Source organism: Harpia harpyja, chromosome 11, assembly GCF_026419915.1.
Source record: "Harpia harpyja isolate bHarHar1 chromosome 11, bHarHar1 primary haplotype, whole genome shotgun sequence".
Lineage (NCBI taxonomy): Eukaryota > Metazoa > Chordata > Aves > Accipitriformes > Accipitridae > Harpia > Harpia harpyja.
In genome coordinates this window covers 6,011,293-6,030,417 of record NC_068950.1, presented here as the reverse complement: position 1 = coordinate 6,030,417, position 19,125 = coordinate 6,011,293, and the positions used below count along the sequence as shown (strand labels likewise).

At 62.5% G+C, this 19,125-nt stretch overlaps 1 protein-coding gene across 2 annotated transcripts; it reads left to right on the top strand.

The window, feature by feature from the left end:
* The first annotated feature begins 5,960 nt into the window (after positions 1-5,960).
* KANK3 (KN motif and ankyrin repeat domains 3) lies at positions 5,961-18,383 on the top strand. Of its 2 annotated transcripts, none has more exons than XM_052801171.1 (11): positions 5,961-6,100; positions 11,289-11,363; positions 11,666-13,378; positions 13,619-13,718; positions 13,867-14,082; positions 14,618-14,705; positions 15,071-15,290; positions 15,625-15,767; positions 16,090-16,290; positions 16,381-16,479; positions 16,737-18,383. In XM_052801171.1, exons 2-11 carry the CDS (start codon positions 11,327-11,329, stop codon positions 16,788-16,790), a joined length of 2,871 nt encoding a protein of 956 aa, XP_052657131.1. In that variant the 5' UTR covers positions 5,961-6,100; positions 11,289-11,326; the 3' UTR covers positions 16,791-18,383. The 2 variants fall into 2 exon arrangements, with proteins under 2 accessions (XP_052657131.1, XP_052657130.1); XM_052801170.1 differs by having other exon boundaries at positions 16,734-18,383.
* Positions 18,384-19,125: the final 742 nt, after the last annotated feature.

Genomic DNA, 19,125 nt, shown 5'->3' with positions numbered 1-19,125 from the left:
GCCCCGGCTTCACCGTGCATCATCTGCAGGGAAAACTCCTGTAGATTGGCCACCTTCTAGCTCCTCTCTACTTGCCGGCAAAGAAAAAAACAGCTGGGTGCCAGCACTGGGGCTGTTTCCCTCCCTGCCTCGGCAGCCAGGACACCAGGCTCCCTGGACCAAGGTTGGCCAGGAGGGAGCTCTCGGGGGTGGTGGTGGTGGTGCAGTACTTGGGGAACCTGTTTCTGTCCAGCTGATGGAGTGGGAAGTTCCCAGCGGAGGTTTGAGAGCAGAAAGCAACAGCCGAGGTGCTGTTGGGAGCAGGAGTCAGGCCCCAAACTAGCCCACGGAGGGGAAGGAGCAGGAAAGCTCATCTCCTTGGCTCCACTCCGCTGTCGCCGACTCAATGGCCCGATTGTATGCTGGGACCAGATGCGCCGCTTCAGACGGCGGCACAGAAAGGCTTTTCTGCTGCCTTTCAATGGCAGATCTATGCCATTCCCACTGGGAAGGTCCAGCTTCGCCGCCCCAGCCCTCGCCAGATCCCCGGCGGCCGGGAACCTGCCGGCTGTGGGGCGCCGGGTGGAGAAGGGAGCTCTGTGTGCCGAGACACATGCAGCCTTTCTCAGCTTCGCTGGAAATGTCAAAACGGAGTCAAGATGCCGTCAGCCCAAGGGCTCTGCGTCGGGGGGGGGGGGCGGACAGCAAACGGAGCTCGGACAGGGGTAGCGGAGAGCTGGAAACGGCTGGAAATAACTCCCTGTGGAGAGACTGAGAGTTTGGTTGGCTGGTGGCTGTGGTGGGGCAGAAGGGCATCCACTGGGCAGGACATTCCCTCTTTGTCCTAAGGACTCGGCTGGCATCTTTGCTGGGTGCTAGAGGGCAGTGAGCCCAGAAGAAGGTATTTTGGGGCTGGTTTGTCCCCACCGATGCACACCCATCCCCATCCTGCTCTGCAGGGTGAAGGGATGAGCTGGAAATCAGTGGGTGAAGCTGAGCCCGTGTCACCCACCAGGTGATGGGGACATGCATGTCCCCATGCAGGCCAGTGTCCTTCCCTTTCGCTGAGAGCTGGGGATCTCGGAGCTGTGCCAGGGCTGCTGCTCCTGCACAAGAGCATTTCCCACAGGGACGGGGTGGCAACCTGGAGTCCATCCTGCTGCAGGACCGACCCTGAGGTCGCATGAATTCACAGGAGCAGATGCCCTCCCTAACTGCTCCCTTCCAGGAGTGACCCCATTTGGGGAAAATCAGCGTGGGCACTTAGTTTCAAAACACATTTTGCAGCCTGCTGGCTACAGATGGACACAGGGACACAGCCCAGAGGCCCCAAAAGAAAAATGTCCATTTTTAAGGAGTGCTGAGTTTAAGCCAAGGCCACAACTCTTCAAGGCATCCCAGGCTGCAAACCCTCCGTGGGCAGCATGACCTGAGTACCCGGAAAGTCCCAGACCCAGGAGCACCCCGCTGGCAGCTCCCACTGACCGTTGGGGAGTGTTTATGGCCATATAACGGCAGGAAGCCGCTGGCTGGTGGGGCAGGTCCCCCCCTCCCGGTGCTGCTGGCAGGGTTGGCCTCTGGCCAAAGCAAATCCCAGCTGTGGAAAGCCCGCACGGCATTTTCCTCAGCCCTGATAAGGCTGAGCTGCAAATGCAGCCACAAATAAAAGCCGTCCTGGCCTTCCTCAGGCTGGTTGGGTATTGTGCCAAGTGCACAAAATATTGCCCGAGATAAAAGCCTGCGCCCACTGTGCCGCACAGGCACGAAATGGCACTTGCAGCCGGCTAGATCAGAGGGGATGTGGGAGAGGGGACGGGGGACAAGGGCACCCTGCACCTGGGTGAGGGCTGGTCATGCAGGGCCACACTGGGAACAAGAGTGTGCCCAGGGTCACACACATCAGGGGGATATAGGAGGGGGTGGCATGGAGCAGGAGGTCCCCAGGGACTGGGTGACATTGCAGGTGTTCTGTATTTGATGCAGCTGCCGCAGCACGGTCCTAAATCAGGTTCAAGGGCATCCTCAGGAGGTGATAGGGTGGTGGGAGATGGCAAGGGGAGAGGCTGTTGGCAAGGGGTCTGTAGGGTGGCTGTCCTGCTGTTGGGGTATGGCTTCCCCCAATAGCTTCAGCCTCCGCTCTCAGCCCATTCCTCACCAGCCTGGCCGGGTCTGAGCCCAGTGCGGGCGTCCGGCAGCCCCTTGAGAATCCTTCCCCAGGTCCTGCTGGCCCGCTCATGGCTGGAGAGCTGGGGAAGCTGCTCCTGCTCCACTCTTGGGTCCTTTGTTTTGCTGCAGCATCCCAGGGAGGAAAGATCCGAGCAGAGAGGCAACGAGAGGAAACAAGCTTCCTGCCCGCTCCCAAACGTGCAGGCAGAAAACAAGGACATCCTGCTGCGGCCGGGCTGGGCAGGGACAGCCGAGCCTGCCGGGAGGGAAGCATGCTGGGCTGGTTTATTTATGCGGTGCGGAGGCATTCACGCCGCTTTCATACAGGGACTGTGCCAGGCAAACTCCCGGCCAGCCTCGGCCCATGGGTCCCACGCCATGCCCAGCCCGCTCGTGGGACCATGGAGGGGTTGACGGAGCGGGAGCCGGGCTCAGACAGGCATGGTGGAGCTGGAGCAAGCGGAGATGAACTCAGGCAGCCAGGAAACGGCTGGAACACACCCCACCGGCTGCTTTTCCAGGTGCACCCTGAGCAGGCACAGCTTCTCCCAGCCATGGGCCACCACCAGCCAGCCCAGGACACCCAGGGCTTCAGGAGCCGCTGCCCTAGAGAGGACCGAGATGCTCAGGGCTTTGGGAGCCTGCTGCCCGTGAAGGGGACCAGGGTGCCCAAGGATTTGGGATCCCACTGCCCAGGGAGTAAATAGAGTTGTCCAGAGCTGCAGCAAGCAGGATGGATCGTGCTGCAGCACACAGGGCTGCAGCCCTTCCCCACCAGCATCTCCAGCAGCGTTCCTCAGACTGTCTCCATCCAAGGGGCACCTGAATGAGGCAGGATGGCAGCAAAGCTTGCTCGCAGCCAGCTGAAAGCCTGGGCAAGCTTTGCGTGTTTTCTCATGTGCTGATACCATTCAGTTTCTGTGCTGAGTGCGGAGCGACATGGACACAGCCTGCTCTGTCAGTCTGCAGCCACTTCCAGCTCCTGGGGCTCTGTTCCCCAGCACACTGCAGAGAAGCACCCTGCCACACTGGTGCACGTCACAACACATGCACACACACACATGTACTCCCTTTCCAACTGCCCTGATGGGGAAACTGAGGTACGATCACATGCACAGTCCCAGTTGCGGCTGGCAGAGAGCAAAGGATTTGGATTCTCAGGGAAAGCGTTTTTTTGAGACCCTCTTCTGGACCAAAAAAAGCTTTTTAATGTTTCTGATTAATTGAAAACTCATCAGGTCCTGGAGCTTTTTGTTCAGACGGATGGTCTTGGGAGGGTCAGGTCCGGTTTCCCCAGCCAGTGCGAGGCCCAGGGCCAGGGACAGCCGTGCTGGGCCCTGCCCTGATGCCATGAAAGTCTGCAGAGCCCCAGACAGCTGAACTAGAACATTCCAGCACCAGAAAATCATCAGGTTTTGGCAAAACTGCCCCCACAACAGCAACAAAAGCCTGGCTAGCCCTCCTCACTGCTCCATGCAGGGTGATGAGAGAGATGCTGAATACAAGAGCTCGGTCCCAGGCTGTGGCAATCCCTGATCCTTACCTGTATCCGTAAGGGAACTGAGCATCCAGACATCTTCCACCCACGCAGGCACCCACCTGAATATCCACAACCTTGCTTTTACACCTTTACTAACTCAAAGCTCGGCACACACACAAGTGCAGCAGGAAAGCCGGCAGGCACTGCCATTTGCCTCCAAGCTTGGGTTCGCCTGTGGCTGCCGGCCCTGGCAGGCGGGTGCCACAGCTCTGACCGGTCCTGGGTCGGCGTCCCTGGCCCGGGGTGAAGCCACTGCGCCGGCCGACAGCTGAAACTTGGGAAGCGCTTCTGTCCATGCTGCCTCCCAGATACAGTTGTGATTTACATGGGTTTAAAACACCGACCGGCCCTTGTGACTTCTCTGGCCATGTCTTCATATTTGAACTTTGCAGAGTTTCCGCAGAAAACCATGAATGTTAGAAATAAGGGCTGTCACTTGGGTTTAATTCTTCCCGGCCACCAGAGCTTAAAGCCAGAGGAGTCTGATCAGTACAGGGAACAACTCAACACCTCTTGTTCAAAGGCTGCTGTTGAGTTTTAGCCTGGAAATATCTCTGAGCTGCCACAGTTCTGTGCTCCAGCACCAAATTTAGGCAGCCCCAGGTCTGTATTTCCTCGGGACTGCTGGGTGGTTCAAGGCCCCCCACTGTCCCACAGCTCTGCCCCGGTGCCAGGGTGGCAGCAGTCGCATGGGCAATGTCTGGCACCTGCAGAGCTGGGGTGACATCGCTTTCCCAAGCTTGTTTTTCTTCAACTCCTCCTTCACAGGGTTTTTTTCCCTACCTTCGCAAGGAGGAAACAAGAATTGCTGTTTGGCGATGGGTGACATTTTTGTCAGCTGTCCAAGAGTGGGAGCGAGGAACCTGGACGTGGGCCCTTTGTGGAGCTCTGAGCCGGGACATGGAGCATGAGCTCTGCAGTGCAGCCGGCAAGCGGACACTGGTGGGACTTCACGCATAGCTCCAGACTTTACCTTTCTAGATCTGGATGGAGAAGGCAAGCCACACCAGCTACAGAGGATCCAACTGATTTCTTCACCAAGCAGTCAGTGAACTGACAAGAGCGGTGCTATTCTAGACCTGCTTTGGAGACAGAAGAGGGCATGAAATCACTGAGTTCATTACCACAGGATGCCGGAGAGGCCAAGTATGTAAATGGGTTAGAGAGGGATGAGGGCTGTTGGTGGAGGTAGATCCATTAGGGCTATTAAGGTACTTCCGTCCGGATGCAAACCCTTTCTCAGGAAGTCCCGAAGCTGCCAGGCGGCAGCTGGGCGGGATGCTGGGAAGCACATCTTGTTTCTCCTGCTCTTCCCATGAGGAGCATTACAGAAGAGCCGGCTGTGGAAAAATACCCGCGGGGTTCAGCAGCTGAAAAGGAAAGAAAAAGAAGCAAAAATCTTTGCTGAGGGTTTCAGCATTGAAAGGGGTTGGAGCAGTTAGTGAGGGCAAGTTTAAGGTGTGAAACTGCCAGGGGTCCCTGCGGGATGGAGGGCGGCCCAGACCTCAGCGGCTGAGCGACCGACATGCGAAGCAGGCGGGGAAGAAAGCTGGCAAGAAAAGGAAACAAACAGCCTGCTGCTGGGACGAGGGAGGGCTGCCAAAAACCCGGCGGGGCCAGGACCGGGGAGGCCAGCCGGGGCGAGCGGCACAGGGCTCCCGGCCATGGGTGGGACGAGGGCAGGCGGCACGCAAGGCCACAGGGACAGGCAGGCTGCGGGGGGGCTGTGCTGGGGGGAGGATGGCAGGGCAGGGAGCTGGACCCCAGCCACCCGTGGGCCCCTGGCCAGCAGTGGTGTTGAGCTTGGGGCAGGGGTAACCAGGACAGCGGATCCCCCATCCCCAGGGTGGTCGGGGCAGGGGACCCCCCATCCCCAGGGGTAGTAACTAGGGCAGGAGATCCCCCATCCCTGGGGTGACTGGGGCAGGGGACAGCTCCCTTCCTGGGCTCACTGGGACAAGGGACACCCCATCCCCAGGGTAACCAGGACAGGGGACCCCCGGCACGACCAGAGCAGGGGACACCCCCCCCCTTCCTGGTCTCACTGGGACACCCCTTCTCCCCAGGGGACTGGGACCGGGGATATCCCACCCCGGGGGGCCACGGGGACGGGGACCCCCCCCACACCCCCCACCGCCTCGGTGGGACCTCCGTGCCAGGGGTGAGCGGGGATCCCGCCGCGGGTGAGCCCCGTCCCGGGGGCGGTGCCCGTCCCGGCCGGGGCCCGGGGGCGATCGCCGCCCGCCCCCGCCCCGCCCCGGCCCGTTCCCGCCCGGCCCCGCTGCCGGCCCGCCCTCGGCCCGGGGCTGCGGCGGGCAGCGCTGCCCGGCGCCGCGGTGCAGCCCAGAGCCGCCGGGCCCGGGACGGCGGCCCCGCGCTGGGGCCCGTCTGCAGCCCAGACGCCCGGCCGGCAAGGTGAGGGGCGGCGGGGACGGGACGGGACGGGACGGCGGGGTCCGGCCGACAGCGGCGGCTCCGGCTCCGGCTCCGGGAGCGGCTCCGGCGGCGGCGGGGCGGAGGCTCGTCCCGGTGGCGGCGCCTCGCAGGGCCCCCGGAGCCGCCGCCGCCCGGGGCCCGCCGAGGGGCCGCTCCGGAGCCCCCCGCGGCCGCGCCGGGACCGCGGCGGGGTGGGGCGGCCCCGGCATCCCCCGCCTCGGGGGCTCCGCCCGGGCGGCACCGGCACCGGGAGCGGGAGCGGGGCTTCTGCCCGCACCCAGGAGCTGCCGGTACCGGGGCCGGGCGGGGCCGCCCATCCCCGGCCGGCGGAGGCGGAGAGTCCCCGGGGGGTCTCCTGGGCCGGCGGCGGCCGCCCCGACGTGCAGGGGCGTGCAGGGTGCTGGGGGTGCTATGGGGCTCCCGGCGGCGCTGGGAACCCACACGGCTGCGGGGGTGCTGGCGGGCTCCCCGGGGCACTGGGGACCTGTTACGGCTGGGGGTGCTGTGGAGCACCCAAGGGTACAGGGGACCCACAGGGCTGGGGGTGCTGCAGGCACCGCAGGGCACTGGGGACCTGCAGGACCGGAGATGCTGGGGGGCACCCCCGGGTGCTGGGGCCCCTCAGGGCTCGAGGTGCTGCAGGATCCCCAGGGTGTTGGGGACCCACAGGGCTGGGGGTGTGGCAGGGCACCCTAGGCTGCCGCAAGCCCCTCTGGGGTGCTGGAGTGCACATGGGGTGCTGCGGGGTTCAGGGTGCTCCCTGCGTGCACATGGGGAACCCGCCATGGGGCTGTGCCCGGCGCTGTACATGTACCCCAATGGTGCCTGCGCGCCCTGGGTGCGAATTTAACAATTTCATTCCCAAGCACCTCCTTGCAGCAGGGTGATCCCAGGCCTTCGGGGCTTGTTGCTGACTCTGTGTGTTGTCACCAGCCCTGAGGGAATCAAGGAGGTGTGGGTGGAAAGTGCTGGTGGGCAGCTGCAGTGAGGGTGAGGGACAAGTGGTAGATGTTTTCTAGTGGAGATACAGGAGCGCTATAGAGCTGTAGGTGTGACAGGACACGTAGAGCTGATCCCCATGTGAGTACGTCTGCGTACAGACTGTGCGCCTGTTGTCCAGGTGTTGTGTGAGCTCGGGGAGGTCCCCAAGGTGCTGGAGTGGGTTGCAGAGCCCGAGCAGCCCCTGCAGCCTCCCGACCGACCGGGCCGACGATGACGACAGCTCCAGAAATAACAGCCCAACCCTGAAGTTAGGCTGCTGAGAAGATGGAAGCGTTTCCCTTTCCCTCTCTGGGTCAGCGCCGGCACACCCACCCGCACAGGATCCAGCTTCTCCAGGAGCAGCCCCAGCCTGGATAGCGTGGCTGAGGTGGCCTGGGCGAGCGGGTGCAGGGACAGCAGATGGCACGGAGCATGGGCCATCCCGTACAGGCAGGGGATGGGAACAGGATGGGTGGCTGGGAAGGTGTGATGAGCCTTGGATACCTCCCATCTGCACCCATCCTGCAGCACTGGCGGGTGACACTGCAGGTGACGGGCACCCATGACCTGGACCATGTGAGAAGCCCGAATCCTGGCAGGTCACTAGCAGCGGAGGAAGCCGTGTGCTTGCTCAGTGGTTTCCCTTTAACTTTGGAACAGCCTCGGCCCCGAGCTTCAGGGCTTATCGCCTGCACACAGCTTCAGGGAAGCGTGCCTCGCTGAGATAAATCAAGTCGCACTGGCCAGGGCTGCTCTGGACTCTGTTCTTCTCACATTCCTCATGACCTCAGTATTTTGGCTCGGGAGGAGAGCAGGGGAGAGCCTTCCCCGTGTCCGGCCCCGGCCGCGCCAGTGGAGTGGCTTGGGCTGCACAGCGGCGCGTGGCCGAGCCGGGGTGGGGGCTGCCCCGCTTGTGCCTCTGGCAAGGGAAAGGCCCAAAGGAGTTCAGAGCTTTAAAAATAGCTCCCCCAGGCCTGTCCCCTGCCAGACAGGGGACTTGGGGTTCCAGAGGGAGGATCGCCCCGTGGACCATGAGGCCGGGGGTCCCAGAGGGTTGGCTGGGGCTGGGGCATGGATACCGGATGGTACCCGAGCTGTGCCCAGGCTGCCCTGTCCCTGACATGGCTTTTTATTGTAATTGAGTGGAGCGGCTCCAGTTTTGGCCCCAAGTTTCCTGTGTTGGCATCGGTACGACAGCAAGAGGGGGAAATAGAAGTGCAAGACTAGGGCAAAGTGTAGTCCTGCCTCCACAGGGACAATTGGGTCCCTGAGCATCTTCCTCCTCCTCCTCCTCTTGCTGCCAAGCCTTCCCAGCAGCGCTTCGCTTTGTACCATCCTGCTTTTCTGCAGAAACACTGGGGCTAGAAACAATGCTTTCATTTCTTCTGAAGGAAGCTGGGATCACGCAGGGTGCCCTGCCTGCGGCACCCAGGGGTCCCTGTGCCCAGCCCTGGCAGCACCAAACCCCGGTGCCCAGGGGAGCGGCCGATGCTGCCAAAAATCAGCCTTTGGCACCAAAGTGGCCGGCACGGTCCTCCCCATCAGGACTTCAGCCCAGGTGGAGAGCGGCTTCTCTTTGAACCAGTGCCGTGGTGATGCCGGCTGGCTGGGGACAAGGCTGGCTTTGTGTGGCCAGGCCCCGGCAGGTGCCAGCGGTGGCTGGGCCGAGGGCACGGGGACTTAACCCTCTCGCCGCTGCTGCGTGCCGGGGCCGTCTGCCTCCATTGCTAATCCTTGCCGGCTGAAATCCAGCCTGCCACTCACCTCACCTCGACGCTCAGCCCAGCTCACCGGCAGCCCAGGGGCAGTTTGCACATTGCGGGCCCCCCAGAGGGGTTTGCACATCGCGGGGATCCTGTGAGGTTTTGCACATCGCGGGGCCCCCGGGAAAATTTGCACGTGGTTGGGAGCCTGCAGGTCCCATTGCCTGGCCTGGGCCTTTGTTTCGGAGCTGGGTGAAGGCAGAAGCTCCTGCCCTGGGTCCAGCCCATCCCATTGGACCAAAAGCCACAGGGGAGCGGCGGGAGGATCTCCCCCGGCTTTGGGGACGGCAGCACAGCTGCCCAGTTGACAGCGGCTGCTGGCGTCAGCTGATGGGGCAGGACGAGGTGGCAGGGGGGACAAGCAGTGTGTCCCTGGGTTAGCGGAGGGGACAGTGGGGCAGTACTGGCAGAAAGGGCACCTTTGCCACAGGCGGGAGGAGCGGTGCGGGAGACCTCCTGGCAGGGTCCCGGCAGAGGCGGCTTTTCCTGGCTCGGCCCCAGGCAGGACAATACCCAGCCGGGCGGCGGAAGGGAGCTGACGGCTGCTTCCCCCAAGGAAACACACCCGCTGGCTCTGGCTCCTGTTGCTCTCCCTCTTCCTCCCGTTTGATTTACGGCGTGCACGGAGCCCGGTGGGAAGTTTGCCCCGGCCCCGGCGCTGTTTAATTACCTGCAGCGAGGGCTGTGCGGAGGAGGAAGCCGGCTGCTTCCTGGGGCAGGAGGGATTAGACGAGGCGAGGGATGCGTGGACCCTTTTAGGTATGAAGCCGGTGGCATGGGAATGGTGGGGTGCCAGCATGGAGCCGGGATGTTTCCAAGGGATGTGGAAGGGGTGCTGTCATGGAGCTGGGATGTTCCCAAGGGAGGTGGAAGTTGGGACGTGCATCGGCTGCGGATGGGTTGGTAGAGGAGTGGGAGAGCCCCAGGATCCGGCCCGGTGACTGACGGGAAGCATCTCATCCCTGCCCGATTGGACTCAACCCCTCGATCCCGTGTGCTGGGGCTGGCGGTGGGAGGCTGCCACGTCGCCTGGGTGCCCAGCCTGAGCCTGGCCCGGGTCTGCCTGCAGCACAGCTGCTGCCCCGGCTTCTGGCAGTTGCGTGGTCAGGGCGAGCCACGGGCTGGTGACCACAGTGGCACAGCCAGGGCTGGGGAGCAGCAGGTGGCATCGTCGTGGGCAGTGGGTGCAAGCCGGGGGCTGTCACATCTTCCCCAAGCTGGGCCGTGTGACAGGGGCAGCCACAGCATCTCTGCCAGAAAAGTCTGGATCCTCCGGTTCTCACAGGCAGAGGATTTGGGGATGGAGGCGGGTGTTTCTCTCTGCAGCCAAGGCCAGATCTCGCGCTGTTCTCTGCGCAGCGCTGAGCCTCAGCTTCCCTCAGGGCTGTGCCTGAGCTTCCTTTTCTCTGTGGCATGCCTCCTCCCCTGCTTTCTTCTGAAAATAGCCTGGTGCCAAATGCTTTGCCCGCTGACAGCTGCACAGCCCCATGGCCACCTGCAGCCCGTGGGCAGGGACCAGGCAGGTCCCTGGAGGGTGACGCCATGTGCAGCAGCAGTGGGGGCTCGGGGGGGGGTCTGTTTGCCCCATCCCAATCCCGCCAGGAGCATTTCCCACCTGGACCCCGGCACCCAGATGCTGCCAGATGTTGTGGCAGGTCCCAGCTGAACTCTCACAGCTGGCAGCACCCCCAGCCGTGAGCTCACCCCTGGACCGCAGCCGCATCCCTCTGGCTTTCCTCCAGCATGCCCGTGCCTGGCTCCTGGGAAAACCAGGCTCCCTTTCATTCCCCCTCGCCTCCCACCATGCCTTATCCTGCATTATCAACAGGGAAAAGCAGCCAGGTCCCTCCTAGGGGTCACCGGCCCTCGAGACACCCCCGAGGCAGGGATGGGCAGCGCAGGGCACCCCGGGCCCACTCAGCCCAGGCACAAGGACAGACATCACACCCAGCGACTGATGGGTGCTGGCAGCTGCCTGCGGTCACGTGGCTTTGCGAAAGCATCGATTCCCTTTATCCAAAGCAAACTTCTCCGCTGAGAATCGCACCCGTAAAGGCTGCAGCCTCTTTTTTTTTTTTTCCAGCCCGCTCCCCAACGCAGCTGAGCTCTGACTCATGACTCTGCACCCTCGGAGCTGGCAGCGTGACCACCGCGGCCATCCCAGCCCAGGCTGCGAAGCATTCCTTAAATGTACAAACAATCCCCAGCCCCGCAGGCAGTGCCGCACTTGCCTGCCCGGCCGCCGGCTTGAGCTTCAGCCCCGTGGCACTGGGGCTGGAGGGAGGCGAGGGGGGCCTGGCAGATGGTGGGGGGGCGGACGCGGGGTGCTCCCTGGGTGGGGGGCAGTGGTTTGCGGCCACGTGGGGCTCACCGGCCCCCCCATTTACAGGGTTTCACCAGACGTGGCCCCGTTGTTGTTGCAGGTTGATGGTCCCCTGGTCAGCAGCATCCCGGGGAGAAGATGGCTCAGCCTGCACCCCTGAACCAGAACCTCCCAGGTAAAGGGACCGGGGTTGTCACGAGGCAGGAGCGGTGGAAGGGGTGTGAGGGGAATGGCTGAGCTTTCCTGTCCTGTCCCAGTGGGTTTCCTCACCCCCAGCACTGACCCAGGCAGAGAGTGGGTGCCCTGTGACACTCAACGGCACCGAGGGTGCCGGGGACAGGCCATCCGCCGGGCTCACTGCCAGCAGCATCACAGCAGGGAGCGGGGCTGCAGGCTGCAAATCCCAGTATAATGAAGTTGGGAAAGCCTTCCTGTCTCCACTGGGTCCCTGCCTAACCATCCCTGCTTCTCTTGCAGATCTTGGGGGCCCATTCTTGTACCGGGACCAGGACGACGGGGAGAAGAGCTCGTATTCAGTGGAAACCCCCTACGGCTTCCTCCTGGACCTAGATTTCCTGAAATACGTCAATGACATCGAAAGCGGCCAAACACTCAAGAAAGTGCCGCTGCCTCGCAGGGCGAAAGGGGCCCGGCAGCCACCCAGTGCCCTGCGCAGCCCCAGCAGCCACGCCAGCGCCTGGACCTCCACCGAGTCCCTCGCCTCCACAGCCAGCGAGGAGGGCAGGACCGCGCTGCTGCTGTCCCCGCGCGGCCGGGCACCCCTGGAGCCCCCGAGCAAGCCAACCTCCCACCCCGTCTCGCCGCCGCCGCCGGTGCGGCTGCTCCCACCTCCCACCCGCAAGTGCCTCATGAGAAACCCACGGGTGGAGAAGACCTTGCTGGAGACGAGCAGGAGGCTGGAGCAGGAGCAGGGCCATTTGCAGGACATCGGTGGTCCCTCCCGCAGTGGCCCGCCGGGCGCCCCGAGTCAGCCATCCCCCTGGGTGCCGGCGGGCACCGAGGGCCAGGCAGGCTGGGGACGGGCAAGCCCCGGCAGCTCAGGGCGCAGCACGCCGGCAGCGGGGCTCAGCGCTGCACCGTTGCAGCACGTGCGGGAGCAGATGGCCACAGCCCTGCGGCAGCTCCGGGACCTGGAGGAGCAGGTGAAAACCATCCCCCTCCTGGAGATGCAGATCTGCGAGCTGAAGAGGGAGAAGGCGAAGCTGATGGAGAAGCTGTCGGCAGAGCCCGGCGAGGCTTTTGGCCACCCCCGTGGCTCCGAGGCGGTGACGGGGGGTGAGGAGCCACCCCGAGCGGGGCTGGAGAGTGAAACGGAGCCGGCAAAGGGGCGAGTGAGCAAGGTCGCGGAGCTGAGGAAGCTGACGGAGAAGCTGGCCGTCCCGGAGCGGGGTGGCAGGGCTTGGCCAGGCAGGAGCCCCAGGGCCGCCGAGAGGCTGTGCCGCTCCGTGGCGGTGGGCGAGGACCGGGCCATGACCGACGCGGTCTTCTACTACCGGTCGCAGCGGGAGGGCGGCGACGTGCCGGACAGCGGGGTGAGGGAGCGCAGGGACGCGGCCGTCTGGGTGCTGGAGTCCTCGCTGGGGCTGACCAGCGAGGCAGAGCGGGAGCTGGAGCTGCTGCAGCAGACAGTGGGACACCAGAAGGAGGTGATCGCCCTGATGGAGGGGCACCTGCGGGAGGCCACTCGGGAGCTGGAGGAGCTGCGGCTGGAGGTGTGCGCCCGCCGGCCCCGCGGGCGGGTGGACAAGGAGGTGACGGCCAAGCCGCAGGTGGCCGAGGCGCTGGTGGAGGCAGCGGTGGTGACACAGAACCGGGCGGCCGGCGACCCCCTGGAGACGGCAGAGGCGGGCGTGGAGTGCTGCCCGCCAACCACCTGCGTCGGGGTGGGCTGCCGCCCCGACGGGCGGGACGTGGCGGTCGGACCCGATTCGGCCGGCAGGTGCAGAGACAAGGGCAGCCAGACCGACATGGGCGGCACTGTCCCAGCGGGCGAGATGGAGCCCGGTGCGGGCCATGCCCCGAGCGGCCCCTTGGCACAGGGCACAGGAGCAATGGGGGGGACGTGCCAGGGCAGCCCGGTCCCCAGGGCAGCCACGCCAGAGACAACGCACAGTGGCCGGGACCCGTCCGCGGCGCAGGATGCTGGAGCTGCCCCGAGCCCTGCGTCCGGTGAGTTGTCACGGGATGACACCAGGGTCTGGGCTGGGACATTCCTGTGGGAAGGGAGAGGGTGGCCCTCTTGGGGACAGCGCCTGCAGGACCAATGCTACCTGTGTCACAGCAGCAACCTGCACTCTGCCCACGTCCCTTCCATGCCCGCCCTGGAGTCTGGTGGGTTTGGGGTGCCTGGGCAGCCCCGGGGGGAGGTTCCTGCTCGCTGACCCCTGACACCCATCTCTCTACCCCCAGGAGCCCTGAAGTCCATCATGAAGAAGCGGGATGGTCCCCCCCGGAGTGAGGCCGACAGCAGCAAGAAGAGCCTGCAGTTTGTGGGCGTGCTGAACGGGGAGTACGTGCTGAGGGGCTCCTGCCACACGCCTGGGCCAGCCCCGGCCCCCAGCATCTCCGTCCTGGACTGGGGGCAGTGGCAATGAGGGGGGGCCTGGAGGGGACCAGCTGGGTGCCGCGTTGCCACTGAGCATCCTCCCTCTGTGCAGGTATGAGAGCACATCCAGCGAGGAGGAGGAGGAGGAGGAGGAGGAGGAGGAAGGAGACAGCTCCTCTGAGAAGGCTTCAGCCGACAGCTCCAACAGCGAGGAGCAGGGGGACACTGAAACCTCAGACGAGGAGGCTGAGGAAGGCGAGCATGAGGCAGGACAGGAGCATGAGGGGGCTGGCGTGACCCTGCCGGAGCCCCCCGAGGTAAAGGAGAAGTAAGTGCCGATGGGGAATGCTCCCTCACCCTGTGCAGCTGGGAGCCACGGGCTGGCACCAGCCCTGCCGACTCGGGGCATCTACCCTGGTTTGGGTGCAGCTGATGGGAAAAACACATTCAGCTCCTGGAGAAACCATTTGGCAGGAAAAAATCCTTCCAGCTTCTTGGGTCTGCTGAGGCAAGCATGAGACCGATGCCTCTTTGCAGAAGAAAGTTTGGAGAGGGACAAAAAAAAAAAAACCAACAGCCCTTAATAGCATTTTTCAACAAAAGGAAAGAATTTGGCCTAAAAGTGGGTAAATCATGCCTGAGCATATCCATGTAAGGCTTGCTTCAGTGGGGGGTTTGCAGAGGCTGAAGCTGCCAGGGTGCAGCCACCGGGCTGGACATTGCACCACGGGGAGCTCGTGGAGGCTCACAGGCATCGGGGAGAGGAGCAAAGGCTCCGCGGGGGGGACTCCGGGTGCCACTTGCCGGTGCGGTTTTGGTGGGGCAATGCAGCCCCACTGCAGACGTCCTCATGCCCTCCCCAGGTTCGAGCTGAGCCCCAGGATGCGGGAGGCCTGCCTCATCGTCAAGACCCACCTGGGCCACCCCAGTGCCACCAAGAGCAAAGAGGTGGTGAGTGCGGTGCTGCGGGTGGGATGGCTCGCCCAGCCCCTGCCAGGGTCCCCCCTGAGGCTGGCCCTCCCCAAAGATGGGCCAGCAAAGCCCAGCTCAGCACCTTCCCCCAAAACACAGCCCTTTGCTTCTGGCTTTATCCCAGATACCCCAAAACCCGCGTGAACTCAGTTCGGGCCATCCCAGCATGATTTTGGGGTTTCAGGGTCCTGCCTTCCCCCAGTACCCTCTGGAGCAGCATTTCTGCTCCCCACGGGGACCAGCAGCAGCAGGGTGGGTGCTGGGGTTGGGGGAAAGGGGCCGTGCAGAGGCTTGGGGGGGTGTGGAGCCATGGTCCCCAGCTCAGCCCCATTCACTGCCCGCAGCTTGCCAGCAGCAGCCTGGTCCTGCAGGAGTGGTTCCGTCTGTCCAGCCAGAAGTCATCCATCCCCGACACGGTCGCCAACCACCTCCTGGCCTTTGCCGAGGTCTCGCCGGCTCTCCTGGCCCACGTGGTGAACCTGGCAGACGGGAACGGCAACACGGCCCTGCACTACAGCGTCTCCCACTCCAACTTCCACATCGTGCGGCTGCTGCTGGACACGGGTCAGTGCCCCCCACCCCCAGAAACGTCCCCCTGCCACCATCCCACTCTGTACCCCACGTCACGTCCTGGCCCTGCAAGGCGCCGACAGCAGAGGGGCAGGGAGAACTGCCCTGGGCTGTGTCCGTGCATAGGTGGGGGGGGGTTGCGCAGCCACCCCAGCCCTTTGGGAGCCCAGATTTGATGTGGGGGGACCCATCAGCAGGTCTGTGCCCATGGGGCTGTGGGACGGCTCGCAGCACCCTGGGCAGGGCAGGAGCCAGGCACACGGCTCGGTCTGTGCCTCCCACCAGCCCCGCAGCACCCTGAGCCCCCCGACTCTGCCCATCCCCGCAGGGGTCTGTAACGTGGACCACCAGAACAAAGCCGGCTATACAGCTCTCATGCTGGCAGCACTGGCGGCCGTTGAGCAGGAGGATGACATGAACGTGGTCAGGAGGCTCTTCAGCATGGGCAATGTCAACGCCAAGGCCAGCCAGGTTGGTGTGGGCTGGGGGCCACCATGGCCTGTCCCTCTCCCCCCACCCCCAAGCAGCGGCCAGGGCCACACTCGGCTCCTCCAAGGGAGGACTGTGGCTCCAAAACCTGGAGGGGCTGGTACATGAGGAGGGCATCACATTAGGAGCTCCTGCTGCCTGGCAGCAGGGCTCTCAGGTCTCACCCACACGTAATCTCCAGTCAGGGAGGTGCTCAGAGACCATGTGGGCACTGGCGACAGCAGCGGTCCTTCCCCGGGGCAGTGGGAAGAGCGGGTGGCACAGCCGGGGTGGGAGCAGCCTGGCAGCATCCCTTGTGTCGCAGGCTGGCCAGACGGCGCTGATGCTGGCCGTCAGCCACGGCCGGCAGGAGATGGTGGAAGCCCTGCTCGCCTGCGGAGCCGACGTGAACCTGCAGGATGAGGAGGGCTCGACCGCGCTGATGTGCGCCTGCGAGCACGGCCGCGTGGAGACCGTGAAGCTGCTGCTGGCTCAGCCCACCTGCAACATCTCCATCGTGGACAGTGTAAGCCTCTGCCGCTGGGACCTGGGCATGCTCGCCCACCCCACATCCTGTCCCCAAACCTCTTCCCAAGCGCTCTCCCTTCCTTTTTAGGATGGGAACAATGCTGTTGCCATCGCGCTGGAGGCCGGCCACAGCAACATCGCCGTGCTCCTCTATGCCCACCTCAACGGCACGAAGGCACAGCTGCCCGTGAGTACTGCAGCCCCCCCTCATGCCACCTGCCCTGCCCCACACAAGTGCCATGGAGGTGGCCCCATGATGGGGGGGGACAGGGCTGTGACACAGATAATGCTCTCCAGGAAGGGGCTGCAGGGGGGAGAGCAGAGCATCCCAGGCACCACGTTTGGTGCATCCTCAGTAGCAGGGAATCGGCCTGGCTGGCCCTGACCAGGAGTTGCCAGAGGGGTCTCTGGTGACATTTCATGACTCTGCTTTCTCTGCAGCAGGGGACATCACTGACAGCCACGAAGAGCCCTGGGAGCCCCAAGAAACCAAATTAGAGTGACCTTCGGATCCAGCCAGGGGTCAGCTGTGTGCCAGCCAGCCACCATCAGCACTGGGCTGTAATTTATGTCCCCTTGCCTGCCACTCCTTTGCGTGCTGAATCGCTCTCTGTGGCTGCAGATGCTTGAATTCTCCTGTCAATAGAGCAGGCACCATCCCTGGGCCTCGCTCACCCGTCTCTACTGCTGGAAGCGGCCCGTGCACAGCCACCTCACTCCACCAAGTGACAGAGGAGCCAAGCATCCAGTGACCTCGGGGTGGGAAATGCAGCGAGCAGAAGCCAGCCCCATCCCCTCTGCTCCCCATCAGCCCTGCTCTCTGCCATGACCGCTGGAGCTGCACCACCTTGGAGCCCTCTGCAAGTCGTTAACTCACTGGAACAGCACAAAACAAACCCGGCAGAAATAACACCTGGTTTCCGCTCTCTTAGCCAGCTCCTGGCAGCTCCAGGAAGGCAGCGGAGCTGGTGACGGGGAGCAGGGCTGCAGGAGGGCAAGCATCAGCTCCTGGACCCTGCTGTACTGCGTGGTGCCGGCAGGGAAGAGGTGCTCAGCAGGAGAGTCCTGCGCAGTGATGGGAGAGGGGACACGAATGAGCTGGTTAACACTGCCTCGGATGCGGGCTGGGAGCACTTCCAGACTGAAATACTTGCCCTTCTTTTCTGGCATTTCCTTTCCTGGCTGAAATCTGAATTTTTTTCTAGCACAAGCACACAAAGCAAAAAAATTATATTGCTCAGTCAAAGGATGGAGTTCAACATGAAATCACTTGGTGGTTTGATTTGCTTAATGGGAGCAAAACTTCTGGGCACTCGGGGCTGCAGCCAAGCTGACAGAAGGGGGCCAAGAGCCATGAACACCTTTAGGGACTGAGACTGCACCCCAATACCCCACACAGGGAGCAGGGACCTTCTTCCAAGGGAAAGATAGCAATTACCTCCTAAACATTTCCCATTTTAAACAGTCTCATAGCCACTGACTGTGAAGGCAACCAGAGCCCACAACCAAGTCCCTCTCTGCCCACTTTCCTTCCCAAAGGGGAGGAGAGCGGCTGAGGATAGCTCCAGAAAAAAAGAGATCGGCAAGAAGAGCTCAGAGAGAGCCTAGGGCCCGCGGAGATGGATGTGTATGTTGGAAGACGTGTGTATGTCTGTGCGAGTGTGTGTGCACCAGGCAGGGTGGGAACAGACAAGGTAAGGACTAAGGATCAGGAGGAAAAAGGCTTTTGCATGTGAAGCCGGCTCCGCTCTGAATCCTTCTTCACAAAGGTAATGTGTATCACAGCCCCATTTCTGCTCCTTGGCCCAGCCTTTCTCACCATCGCTCTTGCCCCACCAAGGCCTGGTCTGAGCCATACTGCAAGCTGGGAAATGCTCTCCAAGAAACTTGTTCTAGGTGACACGCTGCTGTCCTCGCGGTGGGCCTGTTTCAGCTTTGCACTGAACTTAATATACAATGCTCACAGCCACTCTCTAGTACACTATTCTCTATGTATTCCATACTCACTGCTTTGGTCTCACAGGTTTGTTTACTGATATTTTAATACTGATGTTTATTTTTAAGATATAAATAAATTTTAAAGTAAAATTATTTTGAAATATTACAGTGACCATCCATCAGCAGTCTCCTGCCTCCTTGTCTGGCTCAAGATAAAACCCCCAGAACAGCTTCAGCAGAGGGACAGCCTGGCACAGCCCTCGCCCTGAGCAGGTGCCCGCATGTTTCAATTCATTCCCTGCAAGTTTATGAACTGGCTACATCCATCAGTCTGGTTTTCTTCCAGCTGAACTGTCCCAGTTGGGTACTGTGGTGTCTTCTGGCCTGTTTCGCTTCACAGGACCAAGCAGGACGCTGGGACCAGACGTAGCCCTTCACTACCCGTGGTTCACCCTGGTGCTCTGATACTAAGCTGCATTATTAAAGGGCAATCATCAGATTGTATCCCCACTCTCAAAGTCACCTCCCTCCTCATGTGGCCAAGGGCCATGCTGACTCCACTGGGATATTCGGGAAGGGCTACAGCTGCTCTGAGCCACCCCCACTACAACTTTACCTCTGTCTGGCCACTGACCCACAGCTGATGCCTCCTGTCTCAGTCACTCAGCACAGTCAGGGCTGGCAGCCACCACAGCAAATGCTCTTTGGTCATTGCTAAAGCTGTACAGGGAACAAACACCAGCCAAAGCAGTAAACTCTGAGGTGGACTTCTTGCACTCATAGCTAGTAGTTCCCGAGAGCTCTGCTGTGTCACACGAATCAGGGGAGCACAGACTCATCCAATGCTCTGAAAACTGAAACACCACCAAAGAAGAATCAAGAACTATATAAAGCG

What these genes read in the sequence shown, in the direction of transcription:
- KANK3 (XM_052801170.1), top strand. Translation starts at nt 11,327, where the DNA reads ATGGCTCAGCCTGCACCCCTGAACCAGAACCTCCCAG. An exon ending in CCCCCCGAGGTAAAGGAGAA is followed by an intron (nt 14,083 to 14,617) that starts GTAAGTGCCGAT and finishes TGCCCTCCCCAG; the next exon opens with GTTCGAGCTGAGCCCCAGGA. An exon ending in GCGGCTGCTGCTGGACACGG is followed by an intron (nt 15,291 to 15,624) that starts GTCAGTGCCCCC and finishes CCATCCCCGCAG; the next exon opens with GGGTCTGTAACGTGGACCAC.